We start from the raw sequence: 20,054 nt of genomic DNA on the forward strand, positions 1-20,054 counted from the left end.
CTGGTTCCCAACGGTCCCCCACCCCCAGGAAGCACAGAACTGTTTCCTGGAGGGGATTTATCCCGAGATTCTTTCCCAGCAGGGCAGGGTGCGCAGGAGCCCAGCACCCTTCCCACGGGGGTGGTTACCCTCCTTCCCTCACCCCCAGCTGGGCATTGCCTCTTCAGCCTCTGCCTCCCCTCCCGTTCCTCACCCCGACCCCCTGGGTGCTCCATGTGGAAATCAGGATAAAAAGAGGAAAGTTTCCAAAGCTGCAGAATCTCTCCCGGGGGAGAGGGCTCTCCCTTTCCTCTTCGGGCTTGAAAGAGCCAGGACCCCTCAGCCATTTCCATTTCAATTATCTGAAGGTACTGAACAAATTCCTAGGGAACTTGCCCTCAACAAGCAACCTGAAGGGGGCCACTGGAACTAAGGTTCGCCTGATGACATGAAGGAGGACTTCACTGCGGAGACATTGAAGGATAAGCCGCCTCCGCTCAGCAAAAATACACAGATATATAAAGGGATCCGGACTCTAAATTTTCCATCCTTCAGGGCTATGACAAACATTGCAAAACTCCCTCAAGACGCAGCAAAAAAGTGTTGGTCCTTCCCAGGGTCACCTAGGGTGCCAGGATTTGGGGGCGTGGCATTTTGCGGCCTGCAGCAGGGAGTCCTTCCATGCTCCATGGCTTCGGCGGCAATTCCAGGGCGGGGGGTCCTTCCGCGCTCCGAGTCTTTGGCGGCAATTCGGTGGCGGGTCCTTCACTCGCTCCAGGACCCTCAGCTGAAGTGCCCCGAAGACTGGGAGTGCAGAAGGACCCCCCCCCCACCGCCGAATTGCCGCCGACCGGGAATGCGGAAGGACCCCCATCTAGGGTGCCAAAAACCCTGGCACCGCTCCTGATCCTTCCCAAAGATTGACTCAATGGTCACTAGACTAGGTTTGTGACAAATCCTCTGGTCTATTAGAGACTAACATTTCCCCCTAAGAGCCCAGGGAAAGAAAAAGGGACTCTAATTTAGGAACAGGGCTGGCTTTAGGCCAATTCCACCAATTTCCCCCAAATAGGGCCCCACGCCTAAGAGGGCCCCGCGCCCAGTGTGAATCTCTTCCCTGGCTAGAGGCGCCTTTTTAATTTTTACTCATCTGGTGGCGCTCTGGGTCTTCAGCAGCACTTCGGTGGTGGGTCCTTCGCTTGCTCTGGGTCTTCGGCGGCACTTCGGTGGCGGGTCCTTCAGTACTGCCGAATACCTGGAGCGAGTGAAGGACCCGCTGCTGAAGTGCTGCCGAAGACTCAGAGCACGCCCGGTGAGTACAAGCCCCACGTGTTTTTTTTACATTTTTTTTTTCTGTTTGTTTGTCATCCCTGCCGGGGCCCCATCAAAACTGTTCGAATTGAGTCCTGCACTTCCTAAACCCGACCCTGCTTAGGAAAATGGTGTGAATTGGCCCTTAAAGATCTCTGCATGTCCCTCAAGGTTCACCTCCATGTTTCTTCTGCAGATTCAAGACCTAGGAGCTGAACGCCATCTGTCTATGAACTTGAAAAGAAGCTAGACCACCCTCTGTTCTTGAATAAATTTGTATGTGATGCCACCAGAGACTCAATTAAGATTCCGGACTGGGAGATGGCAGGAAACTTTGTCACTCATCACTTCCTCTGGCTAAGACTTCCTCAGGCGAGTTTGGCTCTAAAATCTGACTCTCAGCCTTCTCCTTACAGATAGCCTGAGCCAGAACATGAAGGACACAGCTGATGTCACTTCCCTCACACCAGCATAGAAAAACCTAGAACCATATTGGCTGTGACTTCTATAGGCTGGCTGTCCTTTTCTCAGGTCTCCAGGAAGATCCATTGCATGTTCTGTCTTTCCAGATAGCCCACAGCCAACTTCCAAATGAACTATGCCCACAGATCTGGTAACTGATTAACACAAGCCATGCCGGACTCCCTGGACTGCACCTGGGCTACTTCCTCTCCTTCCTCCAGAGATTCCTCAAGGCATATGGGCTCTCCGTGTGTCAGACAGAGTGGGAGCAAGCCATGTCAGGCTAGTGAGTCCTATCCATAATAAAATATGGCTGTGCATTAGCGTTTTCTCACCTTCCTCACATTCTGCAATGGGTCCCATCTTTTCTTAACCCCCCCCTTACTCACACCCCAGAAAAACTAATGTGATAACAAACCATATGTCCTCTGATGGACATCTGAGCCATCTGTCCATTTCCTCTCTCATTTACATTACACTGGCAGTAAGCCATCAGGCTCTTTGCTAGAGCTTGCACAAAAGACATGAAATTTGGACATTCGAGGAAATCAGGACATTAAGTACTGCTAAGCAGGGGGAGGGAAGAACCCAGTACCTCTATTCAAGAGGCAGATTTGCCTTCACAGAGCAAGCCAGGTGGCCTCGAAGTGAGATTCCACTATTCCCAATTCTTACGACCTTGAGCTCTGACTCAGCACTGCAAAAGTCAGAGCGCACGCTTATCCTGACAAAAAGCAGACATGGCAAGGTGGGTCTTGCAAGTTGCCTACGCAAGTGTTTTAAAGCATGTATGGTGGGAAGAGCTGACTTTGAATAAAACCACCATGTGAGACCATGGAGTAGAAGAAAGAAAGCTAGAAAATCAGCAGACTCTGCATAAAAAATGTCAGCAAAACTGGGGTTAGAGCATGACCGCTCCACTGCTGCTAATCTGTTTTCTTGCAGAACAGTTCTGAGTCGCAGCATTATAGTCGGATCAGCATTTCTATAACAAACATCATTAAGGATTGGGGGCTTTGATTTTTTAAAATTTAGGCGTGAAAATTGATTCTGAGCTGTAACTTAGCATAAAAGGTCTGGATTTTAATCTTTATAAATGTAAAAGAGAAATAAATATTTAAGATGCTTTTTCACAGTATTCTAACTCCACAACAGCTTTGGTGTAAAAACAAAATTACTGAACATACTATAGTTCTGCAAAATAAACAGTGATTTTTTAAAAACAAACAAACAAATAAGCATACATCATCTTACAGTCAGTCAGACAGTCATCTCATTAAAACCTCAGAGGGAGACCAAGGTAAACCTGTAATTGGATCCACGTGACACTGCCAGTGCAGAACCCCCTTAACTTCCATGGACTCTGTGAAATACAAAGGACCATCTACATGGATCAGTCTTGAGGCTTGTGAGCGCGTGGTGAGAAAGAAGCCAGCCAGATATGCTGGAGCTAAGCAGTGAAAGTCTTACGCATACATAAAATGACTTTATACATGTCACAAATGTTTCATGAAAAACAGATATGCATAAGACACAGCGCCCATTGTTCAAAGATAATTTCACAGTTACAGTTGGCTATATTAATTTCTAACAACAAAACTCCTAAAGCAGCCAACCGTACTGGAGGCTAATTTCTTGCCAAACTTCATTTTTCAGCTTGAAGCACACGTTTGTAATTGGAGGCTGGGTAATTTCTTAACACAGTAAACTCCCTCCCCTGGGTATTTCTCACCCACCCCACCCCCCAGGGTTCTAACATCATTTGTGGGCTGAGTCCTGCACTGCTTTACCCTATTGCTGCTAATGGGATCTTGTGGGGTGTCAGTCAGTGAGGAATCTGGTCCCTATAGCTTTTTCAACAGAATCTGAAACAAGGCAGTAAACACAGCTCTCACTCATCCCTCCCCCAGGATCACTCACCTGGGTTAATGGTGATGAATCTGTTATCCGATGAATTTTCCTCTGGAAATCTACGGTCGTTGGGAAAAGTTTTTCTTGATGTTGTCTCTGGTCCCTTTGGGATTTGCCCTACATAATGTTCATTTGTGAATGCGTGTGGCACTTGGGTGGAGGGGACAGGTTGGGCCTGAGTGTCTGTTTCAGTAACCCTCTCTTCTTCAGGACTCTTATCTGTTGGGAAAATGTTTTGCTCTTGACCAGGTATGGTTTTATTTCCTTCCTCCTCTACAGTTCTATTAGGGGAAATGGTCGTTAGTGTGGTCTCAGTGTTATTTTGTACCTCGGCAGCCTCTGTCACTGCACTCTTGTCTTTCTTTTCTGAATCCTTTTCTCCTTCTTCCTCATGTTCCCTTTCGCCATCCTCACTTTCACTCTTTTCATCCTTTTCTCCTTCCTCTGCTCCCTCACTGTCTTTCGTCAGAGCGGAATCACTGTCTGGTCCTGGAGAAGATAAAGCCTCAGGAGTTGTAAGCACCGGCCTAACTGACTGTTTGCTGGTAGAAGCAGCACTAGGAAGGCGGGTTGGCCACACAGTGCTAGGAAAGGAGGAAATACCGCCACCACTAAACCCAAGGCTGGCAAGCAACGTGCTGGTCACCACAGAGGCCACTGTTGCTTGGCTTCCACTGGATGAAGGTCCCATTCCAGTTGCCATTGAAACAAAGGAGAAAGGAAGACCAGAAGAAGTCCAGGTAGAAGATCCAGAACTGATGGGAGCCATGTCAGCTGAAGAAGCAGGAGAAGCTGTAGGCTTGAAGAGACCACCAGAGGGGACAAGGGAAGAAAACACACCAGAGAGAGTGTCAGTAGGGGTAACTGATATGCTACCTCGGCTTTTTTTTCCTTTTGTTTTCTTTTTCTTTCCAAACACTCCATTCTGCCCATTATTCTGTTCAAATGAGACAAGTATATTTATACACACTGGAGTCAAATCTACCCAGAAACAGTACAAGCACAAGCATTAAGAAGTCACAAGACAAATGACACAGATTATGTCTACAATGCATTCAGGTGCGATCACAGACCAGATACTCAAGTTAGCTTTGATGTACACATACTGTACAATCCCATGTGGGACCCTGGGTAGGTACCTGAGCAGCCGTGCCATGGCTTCACTGCTACTGTTACTCTAGCTAGATCAACACGATCTTGAGTTATGTCTACACCAGCTGCAGTGACTCCTCTGACTGCAGTGTAGACATTCCCAAGAGGAGTAAATGTTCTTGCATTTGCCATTTCCAAACAACAATTATAGCAATATCTCATTACTCTTATCTTCATTTTATACTCAATCTCTTCCCTTCCTTAGTGACTTTTGAAGAATATTTCCTTTTTGGGAGGGGGGAGGGAGTATATATTTTTAAAAGTTTAATGACTTTCACTATGCCAATTCTCTAAACCAAAGACTAAAAAATGTTTACAGTGTGAAATCATGTACATTTTACCTTAAAATAACAGCTGTGTTGCAGCAGCTACTATAATGCCCCTAATTTTGTAATAATGGGTCCAGTTCCTGCAACTGGATCCAAACATGGGGCATTCCTTGCTCTCACAAAGAGTCCTGGGGTTCTTCCATACAGATCTGATTGCAGGACTGGGGTCTCAATTGCTATTATTTCCTAATTTTGTTAGTTACCCTGCACAGCTTGGCGTTATTCTGCTAAGGTTTGGCACTATGGCACAGTTTGGTATCATCATCCTTCAAAAGATCTCAGTTGAGACCCTGGCTGTGCACCACGCAGGGCAGTACGAGGGCATGCAGGGCTTCCTTATTGCCCTGAGCTGGATACCACCATCGCCAGCCCTTAGTCACCACCACAAGTTGCTTCTACCCATCCTGCCCAGTGCACTCTGCCCTCGGAACTCAGAGCAGTGGCTGCACGTGGGGGGGTGGGGGTGGGGGTCTGTGGGAGGAAAAGGGCTGGTACAGTTTATTTCCCCAATGCAGCTGGGGCCAAATTCTGACCCAGAGTTGCAGCTACTCGGGCTGTACTGCAAGATGATCAGCAACCCTAAAATGATCAACTTTGTACACACATGATCTATCCAGAATAAAACCTGGCTAAACGTTTGAAAACCGTTAGATGAATTTCATTGTTACGGTTGCTGCCTGTAGACGTGATCATCCTAAAGACACTGACGTTCACTGATTTGTCCAAAGACACAGAATAATTCTGTGGAAGAGCCAGGATTAGAATTTAGTTCTGTGCTCAGGACATTACACCATGCTGCACTTACGCTTCGTGTTATCAGTTCAATCAACAAAAATAAAGTGGAGGTTATGCTGCAAATGCATTTATGAGGGACAGCAAACATGGGAAACATAAGCACTAATCTGAACCTTCACCCAACCCATAAAATGTCTACGACCCTAAATATTTTTAGAGTTTTAAAAGCTTAGTACATTTAGTCATAATACTCTGCATCCCCTTGCTATTCCTGTTTTCAGCCAAGCCAGGAAATTGAAATGCTGCAGCAAAACAAGAAAGACTGCTCTCATGTTCTTTCTGACCCAGCTGCAATCACAAAGAACTGGAGATCTCAAGGGAGAGCCTGTTCTTCCGAGATCTTGAGCTCAAACTTTAAATGAGCATCTAAACTTCTGGATGCTTATCAATCTTAACCTCTATAGCTTTGAGACATGTGCTTTTCTCTGGCATTCGCCGTTAGAGCTGGGCTGAAGAAGTAAAAGTTGGCAGCAGATTTTGTACATCTAGTACATTTCTATATTATCCATGAAAAATGTTAAAATGTTAATCATTCTTGTTCGAGGCCTATGTTACTGGGGTATTACCATTCAGAATGGGACTGAGTGAAACCAGAAATAAAGCACTTAGCCTATGTTCTTTAATATGAATTCCATAAATGTGATTGGCACTACAGCACTGACCATAACTATGTTCTTTCAGAACTAAAACTGGGCATTTTTAAGTGGTGTAAAATATATTTGCATATTGCACTTTCTGGATTTTGGAATATGAAATTAGAAGAGCTGTTGAAAGTTCACCTTAGTTAATACTTACAGCCTCAAGTAACATGAAATAAAGAATTAAAATAAATAATTTGCTAAGGCCTAATTTACACAAGTAGATATTTCCACAGCATTGGAAGACTGCAGATGCCATATGCCAAAACATTGCCTGGCTCCTACTGCAGAAATCTCTCTGTTCATTTAGTTATTAAAAGAAATTAAGCATATTCTCAGTCATCATCAGGATTACATATTTTCTCTCCAAAGAAAGCTTACAGAATCATGAAGCTATAAAGCTATTCCAAGTGTGGAAACAGGCTATTAAACCTTTTGCTCAGGATTTAAATAAAATAACACCCTCCCAAATCACTGCAGTAGATTTACAACATTATACTGCCACCTGGTGGGTATTATGGCACAATTTACAACTGCTTTTAAATTTGCTGCACTGATTTATGTCCACTACTTACCACTCCTGTTTTAACAATTCTGGTCCCCTCGAATATTCGAGTAGTGTTAGCTGGGAAACAAAGAAGGATAATTTTTATGTGGGTTATGAAGCTGAAAAAATGCAGTTATTCTTGCTAAACAATTTCTCAGAAATTAAAGGCATCTAAAAATTTCAAAACCTTGAGAGCCATTGCTACTGAGTGTGCCTAGGGATTACTATAGAGGAAACAGTAGCTGGTATATAAGATGGTAATCACAGACCAGTAAAAAATGGCTGAAGTGGCATGATATGTACAACCAAATCCAAAGTCTGGTCCCAATTACTCCTGCGTAAACTGAGTCAGGCCAAGATTTTCAAGGTAAGGTGCCTGAAGTTATTCATCTAAATCCATATTAGTGCCTAAAAAAGGATTTACAAGCCTTATATTAACCACTTGGCTTTGAAAATGTTGGCTTTTGCCTACTGAGCCATAAAATATATGTTCTTACTTACCCACAAGTTAGGTGAAAATCTGTGGCCCAGTTATGCAGGAAGTTGGACTAAATGATCATAATGTCTACTGATCTTAAAACATATTACAGCCGTCTTCATCTCAATTTAGACTGATATCTAGTCCCTGGTATCCAGAATTAATATTAGAGTGGCTGAAGTTAAGGAATTGGGTTTGTCGTAAGCAGTTATACATCTCTCAAGTTGTTTATTTGTGACAGTGGGGGAGAAATGTATTTCAGGTTCACCTGCCATGCCACATACCTAATTACCAACAATACACGGCATGTATTTATAGTTTGTTTAGAGTGTGTATGTGAGTGACCAATGTTTCAAAATAAAACCTGAATACTTTAAAACACTGCCAGCCATCACGAAACAGGGTTTTTCTTGTTTTCTTATTTATTTATAATTACTAGTTTGGAAAGGGTGAAGGAAATATAAATTGTAATCATCTGCTAGACAAATTAAATTACATTTAACCATCTCCCCCCCCAACACATATACACACCACCAGTCTGAGTTTCTATCAGCTTAAACTTCTAGAAGAATGAAGGGTAGCATCACCATAAACAGCCAAGCAATTCCAACAAGCAAGATACAGTGTGATGATACCCTCTGAGGAGTTATTTTAAAATGTATATTCTGGAGCCTGTGTAAAACTGGAAGAACTTGCCCTACTTTTCTGGAGGAGTGAGGGGGAATGGCTAAGGAGGGAAACACATCAACATCTGCCATTGCCATACTGGTGTGTGTGTAACCTCCATTATAGATCTCTTAGTGTCACTGGGAAGCTGTCCAAAAGGCTCTTTCGCCTATAATCAAATGAGTATCTTGGTCAAGTTTCAGTGGTTCAGTCCCTTTCGCCCTTAGCTTAAAGAGCTGAGATGAAAGGTCCGCAGTACACAAACTTCTGATCCTGTTCGGCACTTAAAGACCAAAACTCTCCCCACAGATCCAGGTGCTCAGATACCACAGTGAAGTGTACAGGACACATTTGTTAGATCTGATAGAAGCGTACAGCATACATTTATTAGATATTAGGTATGATAGAACCTCCCCCTCCACACTGGTGATAGATAATGAGGCACTTGCAGTGAGAACACAATACTGGAGGTGGGATGACCAGATATCCTGATTTTATAGGGACAGTCCCGATATTCAGAGCTCTGTCTTATATAGGCACCTACTATCCCCCACCCCTGACCCCATTTTTTACAGTTGCTGTCTGGTCCCCTTACAACCAGAGGCAAAATCGGCACCTTGTGGATCTGAGAAATGAATCGTGTCCATTGCCTGACTTTTCATGGACAGTTTCAACTGTTAAGGATTATCAGATTAACTGTGTTTGAACGCCCCATATTTCTCCAAAGGTCATCCTTAAAAATGTCTCTGTTAATTTAACAGATAACTTCTGACTCAAGTAATTTAACTCTGCTTTTTCTTAGGACTAGGATTTATAATTTTTATCAGTAAGTTGTATTCCTAGTCTCAGACTTATCACGCTACTCAGAGTAATTGAAGCGGAAATGTATGAGAGATGAGAGTGTGACAATTTTTATCACTGATTTAAAGTATCTTTGTTTTGGTAATCATTGAGACTGTGTTCAGAAGTAAGAATCTGTGCACATTGTTGTCTTGGTAAGATTGGGCCACCTTTCATCCCATACAGACACTAACCAGACCTAATCCTTGCTACATGTGCGTTACAGCTACAGTAATTCTTAGGGTCCACATCAGTGGGCTATGCTACCTTTCATTTATTTTTTAAATTAGGTAGCTAAAGGCTGATTTCAAATAAGGTTACATATATTTATATTCAGTCAGATTTCTAAAAGGCACTGACACGCATGCTCTAAACTCACATAAAAAATGTAAACATACTAATTAAACAAAATAAAACAAACAAATTGGTACAATACCAACAAAGGATTCTCATAGCCTTCTCCTGGAAAACCTGCACTAATAAAAGCGACTTGCTATTTGCGCTGGAGATCATCAAATCCAGGTTCCAAAGGATCACTCAGTGGAGATGGGAAGTAATTACAGGAGCTGACAACCTATCACTGAGAACAGTCTGTCAATGAGCCCTTCTCTTCTGAATGAGTGTTCTGCTAGCCTCAGCCGATCAGAGTTGGAAATTAGCACTGTTTATAACACCCAGACCCCTTGTAATATTATTCCGTGTACACATTTTGGTCTGCAAAGCATGCTAAGCAGGAAAAAAAAATCACATAATTTTAAACACTTTTTTTTTTTTTTTTACCTTGAAAGAGCATTGTCTGGCTAAAGTCACTACGCATATCATTTCGGCAAACTGCTTGAACTCTGAACAGATAAAGGATGTCAGGTGAGACATGGCTAATGATGGCTTTCTGTTTAAAAGAAATAGATATTATTCAGATTTTCCCCCCCCAAAGGGCTCTCCAAGATCAATTTGTACAATATAGAGCACTGTGCTAACATAGAACATGTAGACGAGACTACTTCTAGAGGGCGACATTAACTCTTGGGCAGAGGTCCAGCTGCTGGCCCATGCATTATGTAAGCTGCTGGACTTTAGCGGGACTTAAGTGGTGCGCAGACCTTGCGCTAGCTCTGCACAGGGGAGAATTTCATCCACGATGCATTAGCTACCACACTAACATACATGTTTGCTACTCCTCACTGCTCAAAAATCTGCAAACAAGTTACTTGATCTTTTAAAAATAAAAATAAAAAAATGCAGTGGGGGAGAAAAGGGTGTTTCCCATCAACCCGGATATGAACATAGAGCTACCAACCACCACAGTACCTGTGCCAGGTGCTTTACTCTGCAATGAACAGCAGGGATGACTGGGACAATTTGCTGTATATAGCGTCCCCACACTGAATGGCTGCCCTGGGCTGGGAATCACCTTCCAGCCCACCATCACCGTTACAATGTGAGTATTTGAATATGCACATGGATGCTCTGGAGATGCTGCCTGGCTACCCGGCCATTCATTCACTCTCTGTGTGCTCCTCGGTCCCTTTTTGCCTGCAATTGCTCTGCTCTGGGCCTTGCAGCAAAGGAAGATAACTGCACTGAGTATCAGCGTGGGTCATTTGCAAGGCCAGTGAGCTATCTTATAGCCTCGTTTCAAATGTCTCAAGCAATTGGACTTCCCAATTTCTTCTGCCACAGTACAAATACGTTGACAGTAAATTATATTTCACTGTCAAAGGATGTTTTTCTGCCAACCCCCATCTCTTGGCCCTAATCTAAACTTTGGCTGAATCCTTTACCTCCAACCCCCTTTTCCAGAGCTGGGTTCATTGCCATTTACTTCAAGCTATCACTTCACTGAATTCCCTGCAGATTTTGTTATTTTTATATTAAAAAAAAAAAAAAGACACTGTATTTGTGCCCAAATTGTTCCTGCTGTTTAACATACTCCATTCTCATTAATGATGGGAAAAAATCTCCCTTAAGCATATGACGTTATGACAAGAGAGAGGTTACAACACATCACAACCTTCATAACCTTGAGTGTCTTTCAACAGATTCCTCTCTGATTTCATGAAGTACATCACTCCCTAATGTGACCTAGATAATGTCTAGTGGGGAAATTGAAAATATAAATGGAAATGAAGTAAAAGAATCTTCATCTGAAGGAATAAGAGAAGTATTATTCTATAACTGATTGAATGGGCCCAGAGGACTGTGTATTGGAAAAAAAACAACAGTCATTAGGAATTTCTCTCAGTGCGGCTGCATTTTCATGTGCATATACAATTACTGATTTCCTTATTCCAGAGACTTCCTTTGATTAACAATAAACGGAGGCCTTTCAAACCTGAATATATAAGTTTGATTTTATATGCAAAGAATGTTAAAGACAGTATTTGCTTCCATTTGGACAAGAATGACAAACAGATCCAATCTTAAATGGAGCTGGTGGATTGATATTTCCACATTCACCTAAACTGTTCTGCCCTTTTCTCTATTATCACATTAGCAAAGAAATCTATGTCACATTTCCTTTTTAATACTGCACCCTGGGCCACTGCATCCCTGGCTCCCAGGCCCTGATCTTGCAAACACTACCAGGGACATCCCAATAGTCTCCAATGGGCTATGCACAGTGGGAAGCACTGGTCCCATAATAGATTTTGCATGATCAGTCCTTACTGTGAAACCAGTGAGTTGCACATGAGCCAAAAAGGTTTTCACAGTGAGTGGAGCTAGTTCCTAAGCAAGATAGTTTTCAACAGCAGTATATAAAAAAAAAATACCTGCCTACCCATTTCCCTTTGTGCCCACCATGTGAACGATGAATTAACACTCTGGTATACTGGGCGATGTGCTATGTAGAATTCAACTAGCACTGAATGTGTGAAAAGCAATTCATTGCAATTTAAAAAACTAACCACTCATTTAAACAGAACAAATGCTTTCGTACCCCACCTTCTCCTACTGAGGAAAGTACAGTGTAAGGCTAGCTTAAGACTAAGGTCAATTGCTGATGCTGCAGTTTTACCAGGTCCTTGTCACTGTCCTTGGTGAAAGTCTTCTCTTTTTCATCTTCATTTTTAGTCCAGCTGTAGGAGATCATGTAGTTCATAATGGGAGGGTGGTAGATGATCTCTGGTTGGTTCCAAGTTACTAGCAAGGCTGTTCTGTTCACAGGCTGCACTTTCATGTTGACCGGGGGAGTACTGCAAACTAAACAAAAGGGATCAGATAGAAAGCTCGCCTGAAGAATAGAGAGAAACCAAATAGGAGAATAATTGCATTTAATATTAAAATACTAGATTTTTGAGACATTTACACAAGCACTGTATATTTTACTCTATGTTTCATTGAAACCAATAGGATTTAAACCACTTCCAGTTGCTTTCCTGTGCCAAGTGCAGGAAAGGGATAACAGACAATTGGGCCCATTATGTCTGTGGCCTTGGGCAAGTTGCTTAGGCCCAATTATTTATTTTACAAATGAGCACAAAATCTTCACTCCCCACACGTGCCTACATATCTCACCCTCCGCACGCTGAGCGTTCTGCACACCCAAAATTGCTCAGTGCCCTTTTAAACCTTTGGGTCTTAATTTCCCTGTGCAACTTTCCTGCATTACAATTGCCTGATGCCTAAAATGGGAGCAATAATTCTTCCCTGCCTCACACAGTGCTGGGAGAATTAGCTAATGTTTGCAAAGCACTTTGAAGATGCAATGCCCTATATCAGAGCTAAGAGTTATTACTGGGACACTATATGTTTTCTTTTTTATGCCTACTAGTGCATAATAAACTAAAAGCATTTTATACTCTTTTTCACCTGTTTTGTAGGGAAACACAGACACTGCTTCTCATTCAAATGTCACAAAAGGAAGAAAGAGCATGTCCATAACCCGGCACCCAGCTCTTTGGCTGACGCTTCCCAGCAGGTTTCTGGGAGGAACGCTATGTGGAACTGCTGACTGACTCCTGCTGCCTTGCTCTGGGAGCTGTGGCTTTCTAATCCCGCCTCGGATATAAAGGTGGTGGAAGTTGCTCTCTGGCCAGAGTGTGCTAGGACTTGAGCGGGGAATGTCCAAGAGGGAAACCCTAGGAATGGCCTAGCTTGAGCTGAACTGCTAGTTATTTCAGGTGCCTACAAAAGAGGAGGACTCAGTACAGGCACTGACCCAGCGTGTGCTCTGTGTTGGTATGCATTGAAGAACTCAGCCCATTCAGGATGATTCAAGAAAATATTTGTCTAATAGCTGAAATTTAAAGGCATACTAATGGACAACACTAGATGGCACTAATATGCTATCTATAAAGAACATACTGGTCTCCCGCTATAAGGGCTATATATTTTTCCAAGCTTGAAAAGAGCTGTGATTCAAATATGTAATTCAGGACAGATTCTCACACCCTCTTTCCAAATATAACCCTTGAGCCACAATGAATTGCATGCTATGGTACCTCAATCCACTCAGCAGGGACTAAGGATCTGGTCTTTGCTGACAGGAAAGGCTCAGGGTGTCACTCAGGCCACTAAACCTGTGCATTCTTTCCAATATTATCCTCCCCACTCCTACTTTCCATTACAAGTTAAAACATACCTGCCTTAAGTTTGCTCCCTGCATGCACACACAGAAACATTTTACTCCTGAAAAGTCGCAGCTGCATTGAAGAAAAAACGAAGTCTATTTCTAGATCTGGATTTCCTTTTCTGGCCATATCATGTGCTGCTGCATTACCAAACACCTGTGGTTTATAAATAAAGATGTGCTGCAAATGGATAAACATGTGCATCTCCAGTATTTCCAGTGAGATGGCCCTGTTAAATGTATCCCATGCATTTGCCCCCTTTTTATAACGAAAGGGGGCAAAATGAGAGAACAGAACCTTGTTGTCTTTTTGAGGCATGTTTGCGAAGCAGTTGATGTGCAGCAGGAGACTTTCCCCCTACAAAAGAAACTTGTGGCAGTTTCAGGTGTAATTTACCTATTTACAAATGTCATGATTACTTTGAATGGAGGTGGCCAAAACTGCACCTTACCATGGGGAATGCCATTCCAGAAACCCCCTGCTAGGACACCACTAAGTCACTGTTCCCAAGAATTCTTCTCTCTTACCCTTGGCCTTTGTTTTTCTCCCCTGAGCATACTACCTGTTCCTCTCTCCTACTGGGGCCCTGTTCTTTCAACACTTAGCCCTACGGGCTGCAGGGGGCTCATGTTCCATCTACTAAGTGTGGGATAGTTTAGGTGAGGGCCCTACGCATTAACTTTCCCTGTCTGCAGTTTTTCTGCAACACAAGAACCTCCAGTAGGTTTGACTCTATCCAGTGTCCAATGGGGCTGTTTAGTTCCCATCCAGAGAAAAAGGTAGCACTCAAGCCACACAATCCGCTTAACGACTGTCCAGACATAGCTGTGATAGCCAGTTCCACAGGCAAGTCTCTCTATGTTCACCCCTTTCCATGGAGATTTTCACACTGAACACTTATTTCAATATATCGTAACAAATATTTCATTTACACCTTTGCCATAGAAGTGTTATTCTATAAAATACCATAGTTGCTTTATTGTTCCCATTCAATTCAAAGCCTATTGGAACTGGGAGCATGCTCAGATCTTGGGAGCTTGTGTCAATCAGCACCCAACACATTGTCCAGTTAAGTAGTGGTTAGTCCCAAAGAAGCCCCATCAAGGCCTCCTTGGAGTTTGTTTTACTGCAGCAGGAATTGATTTAAAAAGCAATTCTCCGGTAACCTTCACATGAGACATAAAATAAAGGGACAACACGCTAAACAGGCCCCAAATACTTGTAATTTGCCTGTAGTATCTGTTGACTCATCATTTAGAGACTTGTGCATAAGAACCTGACAGTGATTCAGCAGCCACTGGGTACGGAGCTGCCATTGTTTCCACCTGAACCCCGATCCAGCTAAGCATAGTGCATGACTTTAATCGCTCTAATGCTATCACTGATTTCACTAACACATGATCTAAAAGGCTCTGCTGGATCAAGCCATAGAATGGTTGGGAAATCAGGGTCCTGGCCTGCTAGGAGAACACTGAATTCACAACGCTGCTATTTCACAATAAAGAAAATTCACAAAGTTTATGATTTAATAGGACTTTGTTTCAATTATTCTGAGGCACAAGGGAAGAATGTGTTATGATTACATACTAACTAGCATTTTCTATTCAGTTATCTATTTTGAGGGTTTCTAGATTGATGAATGGGAAAAATAGGATTTTTTTCCCTTTTTGTTTATAAAATGAAACATATGGTTTATTAATTTAACCAAACCTGTTCAGGACACAATGGAATAAAAAACATTTGATCTGATAATTCAATTTGATAATTTAATTAGAACAGTATATAATGTAGCAAATGTCTGAAAGGAGTGAAAAAGTACATGACAATTTGACTGTTTATAAAGCTATCTGCATTTTCTAGAGGGACTATTTTACTTTCCATATTGTGTTTGTCTTGCATTTTAGGAAGGAAAGGATTCACAGATTCTGGATTTTTTTAAACCATATTTTAAGATGCTAAGGAGCCCTCACAGATTTTGCAAAGTGTAAAGCTGAAGGACAAATACAAATGCAGAGAGGAAAAAATGTTTGCATGTTGCTCTGGATTGAAACAGAACACACTGAAAAGAAACAAGAGTTTTTCAGGCTAAATGAGCAAATAAGGCAGTGAATTGATGATTTCTTTAAAAAAGCCATTTGACATTGAAATCACAGATCTCAGCTGTTTTTAGAGAAAATATTACCATGCCTTTCCTTCAGATTCAGCCATTAGTACTACTTAGATTACCGTAGCCGGAGTCATGGACTGGGACCCCATGATGCTAGGAACTGTATTGACACAGAAGAAAGATGTGTCCCATCCCAGAGATCTTACAATCTAAGTATAAGACAAGAGACAGACAGACAGACAGTCGGGGAAGGCAAAGAAACAATGAGACAATACTGGTCAGCATGATAAAGAGAGTATTAGGTCTCGGAATTGTTACAACACAAAACCACCACAGCCAGTTCTCATTTCAGGACAAATGTCTTTTAAATATGGCTCTCAGCACAGTAGTACCTGAGCTCCTGACAGTCTATAATGCAACAGTGTTATTATCCACAGTTTACAGAAGGGGAACTGAGGCGCAGAGAAGCTAAGTGATGTGCCCAAGGTCACACAAGAAGTCTGCGGTGAAGCTAGGAATCAAAGTCATGTCTTCCAATTTCTCAGCTATTACTCTAACTGGACGATCTCTTCCTCTCTGGGCTGGTGCAACAAGAACAAACAGAAACTGTGTCCGCCTTCCGTGTCCTCTGCAAAACGCCTGTAGGAGGAGGATGACAGGGGGTCGACTTAAGGGAAGAGCTCTGAGTGCACTCGGCTGCTCTGAACTGAAACATCAGCTGACGTCTAGAGCTGATGGCAGCATTTGTGGTGGTTTCCTGGGGACTAGACACAGCCTCTGCACTGCAGATCATGGCCCCCCTGAGAAAAATGAGGTTTACGGCTGGCCTCTTTCCCCTAGCTTTCGCTGAACTATGGAGAGATCCTGCTTTCCCCTTTCACTCCTGGGGGGGGAGTTCTGCAAATGTCCTCTTGTTCACCCTTGCACACCGCCACAGCAAAGCACAACGCAGTCATTTGCTTAATCTACAGCACCATCCAGGTCAGCCACACAACAGAGAATTATTTCCTTCATATTAAAACCATTCAAATGGTCTGGAACAAATAAAATTAATGTAACATCTCCACACTGATCTCTCCCTTCATTTGATTTCTACGTTGTATTTGGCTATGCAACCTCCATGGGATTTTCCTAACTCAATCAATCCCCATAGAGCCTAATCCAGAATCTCATGGCAGCCCTCCTCTGTATGCCTGATTGAGGTGTTCTTAGGGAGAAAAAAAAAAAGAAAGAAAGAAAGAAAAAGAAGATGCCCCTGGTTTAGCAGGAATTAGGCACTGATGTAAGACATACCTATGATTAACTACTTATATAAACATACTTGATCACGGCCATGTGCTAGAAAGGTTTTAGCAGCCGAGGTTTGGAATACGCACCTTATTCACAGGTAGTGACATATGCAGTTCTACCCTGATAAAATTCCTACGCCACACTGCACCAGCGTGCATTTTGCTTATGCTAGCTATATTACTGAAAAACCATTTAAGGAATGTTTTAAAACTTGCATTTAGTTTATTTCTTGTATTGCTTCCTCTTGTAAAGTATACTGTGTCTTGGTGGAATTTGATTTTTATAATTTTGTCAGATAACATAAAAGTTTATTTTTAAGCATTTGTTTTTTATTGATTTAAGTTTTCAGAGCCTCCCTCCCTCATTTTTATCAGTTTAAATTTTCGCAATTGGGGAAAGTTAGGGGGTGTGTGTCCGACAATGGGGAGGTCAGACAGTTTAATGTCAGTAGATGCTGAGATTCAAAAAGTTAAAGCTTTATGACCATTAAAACACAAATTGTCAACATTGCGTGTCAAAATATAGAAAGCAAATAGTCTTAAATCAAACTTGAATAAGCTCTCAAGCAGCATTTTTCTTACTTTGCCAGTCTGTAAATTTGGATCATCATCAATGGAAATTTTTTTGTCATTTTGCTCATGTACAACAAAACTGATGGTTATAGACTTTTAACGATAAAAATTGAATCCTTCCAAGCCTACTTGTACTATGAATCCAACAGGACAGGGCTCAGAGAGATCCATCAAACCTAGAAATGTTCTAAGTTAGCTTTTCTATGCATAAAAATGTCATCACCATTATTTCTGGATGTGTTGTGTCCTCTTTTGGGAAGCTGGGAATCTCCTCCTTCCCAAAGGCATAAATTGCTGTTTCTATTGTTGCAGAACTGGGACATATTGCATATTAAAGTCAAGACATTTTTGTGCACAGAAAAGCCAGGGCTGGTGAAGAACTCAATCTTGCCTGTGCAAGGATGGAGAGTCCTTGGGCAAGGAGACTTTTGAAGAAAATTCGCAAGTGGATGGAGGAAAGGAAACATTTCTGAATCAAAATGATTTTAAAAACTGAGAGTGCATTGAAGCTGCTCAGAGGTTTGGTATGTTAGAATAAATCCTGGGGAGATGGATTAGTGGGCAGAGAGCAAGTGAAGTGCTGTAAGGCGAGGAATACATTTATCTATCACATAGCTCTGCAATTAGAACTTAAATATTGCCTCATCCTAAGTGGCATATTATACACATGACTATCAACAGATACATGACTACGAGTCACTGCTAACTCGGAAGAAAATCATCTTGAATGCTTATGGATCAATGTCCTAACAGATAAAGCACAAGAGGGGGTATTAGTTGGTGTCTGCTACAGGCCACCAAATCCTATTACGGAACAGCATGACCGGCACATTATGCACCTGGCTACAGCGTGTAGGAAAAATGCAGTGTGATCAGTGGGGACCTCAATTTGAGTGACATATGCTGGAAGTCTCATGCTGCCAGTACTAAACATCATTGGAATTCCTAAACATTAGAGATGTTTCCTACCTCAAGAAGTGTGCATCTAACATGACAGAATTCTATATTAGGCCTCATCTTGACAGATAAAGTGGAAATGATCATAGAACTAAAAAATAATGGTAAGTTAGGTACAAGAATCATGACTTGATCAAATGTATAATGTGCAAACAGAATTAAGTCCAGACCAGTTTTTTATATATATACAGAGAGAGAGAGAGAGAGAGAGAGAGATGGATGCTGGGAATTATTTTAGAAGATGGCCATACTACTTAAAAAAAAACAACCTGGTTTAGTGGAGAAGTGAAGACAGTTGATAAAAAATTAAAAGATATTGTACTGAAAATGGAAAAAAAGGGAAACTGATAGCAACGAATATAGGTCAGAACCTGAGAACTGTAGAAAATTGATAATGGAAGCCCAGGGGCAAGGAGAAATCTATGGCTGGCAGAGTTAAGGATAATAAGAAGCACTTTAAAAAATATGTATTAGAAACGAAAAGAATCCAACAATGGTATTGGTCCATTACTAGGTAGAAATGGTAGAATTATAGATAATTCAGAAAAGTGTTCAATAAATATTTTTGCTCTGTATTTGGGGTAAAAACAGATGATATAGTCATAGCATATGATAACACTCTTCCCATCCCACTATTATTCCTGGAAGATGATAAGTAGCAGCTACTAAGTTACACATGTTAAAATCAGCAGGTTAAGATGACTTGCAGTCAAAAGTTTTAAAAGAGTTGGCCAAGGAGCTTGCTGGACCATTAACGCTAATGTTCAATAAGCCTTGGAACACTGGGGAAGTTCCTAAAGACTGGAAGAAAACTAATGTTGTGCCAATATTTAAAAAGGGGAAACAGGATGACCTGGGTAATTATAACCCTGTCAGTCTGACATCAATCCCAGGCAATGAAGTGGCTGAAATGGGACTTGATTGATAAAGAATTAAAGGAGGATAATATAATTAATGTCAGTCAGCATGGGTTTATGGAAAATAGATCCTGTCAAACTCGATTTTTTTTTATGAGATTACAAGTTTGCTTAATAAAGGCAACAGTGTTGATGCAATATACTTAGACATTTGACTTGGTACTGCATGACACTTTCATTAAAAATAAGAAAGATATAAAATTAATGTGGCACACAATAAATGGACTAAAAGATGGCTAGGTATCAAAATGTAATTGTAAATGGGGAGCCATCATCGAACAGGTGTGTTTCCAGGAGGGCCCCGCAGGGATCATCTCTTGGCCCTATACTTTTTATTTCTAAAAAATCATCTCTAGGAATTATTTTGGGGAAGTTCTCTGGCCTGTTTTATACAGAGGTTAGATTATATGATCACAATGATCCCTTTTGGCCTTGAAACCTATGAATCTGTCTATATACACCCACAAGGTATATTAAATGATGTTTATGCATATAGAGATAGATAAGTAGTCTTATACATACATACATACAT

The 20,054-nt window shown here is 41.8% G+C and overlaps 1 protein-coding gene across 1 annotated transcript in view; it reads right to left on the bottom strand.

Moving 5' to 3' along the window:
* The window catches only part of PTPRG (protein tyrosine phosphatase receptor type G), a 628,432-nt gene that overhangs the window by 110,675 nt on the left and 497,703 nt on the right, over positions 1-20,054 (bottom strand). The window contains exons 9-12 of the mRNA XM_032781834.2: positions 12,125-12,309; positions 9,889-9,997; positions 7,153-7,202; positions 3,673-4,462 (exon numbers count right to left, since the gene is read on the bottom strand). Of these exons, the coding sequence (XP_032637725.1) occupies positions 3,673-4,462; positions 7,153-7,202; positions 9,889-9,997; positions 12,125-12,309 (1,134 nt within the window). The remainder of the gene's footprint in view (positions 1-3,672; positions 4,463-7,152; positions 7,203-9,888; positions 9,998-12,124; positions 12,310-20,054) is intronic.

The sequence above is a fragment of the Chelonoidis abingdonii genome, chromosome 17 (genome assembly GCF_003597395.2).
Source record: "Chelonoidis abingdonii isolate Lonesome George chromosome 17, CheloAbing_2.0, whole genome shotgun sequence".
Classification (NCBI taxonomy): domain Eukaryota; kingdom Metazoa; phylum Chordata; order Testudines; family Testudinidae; genus Chelonoidis; species Chelonoidis abingdonii.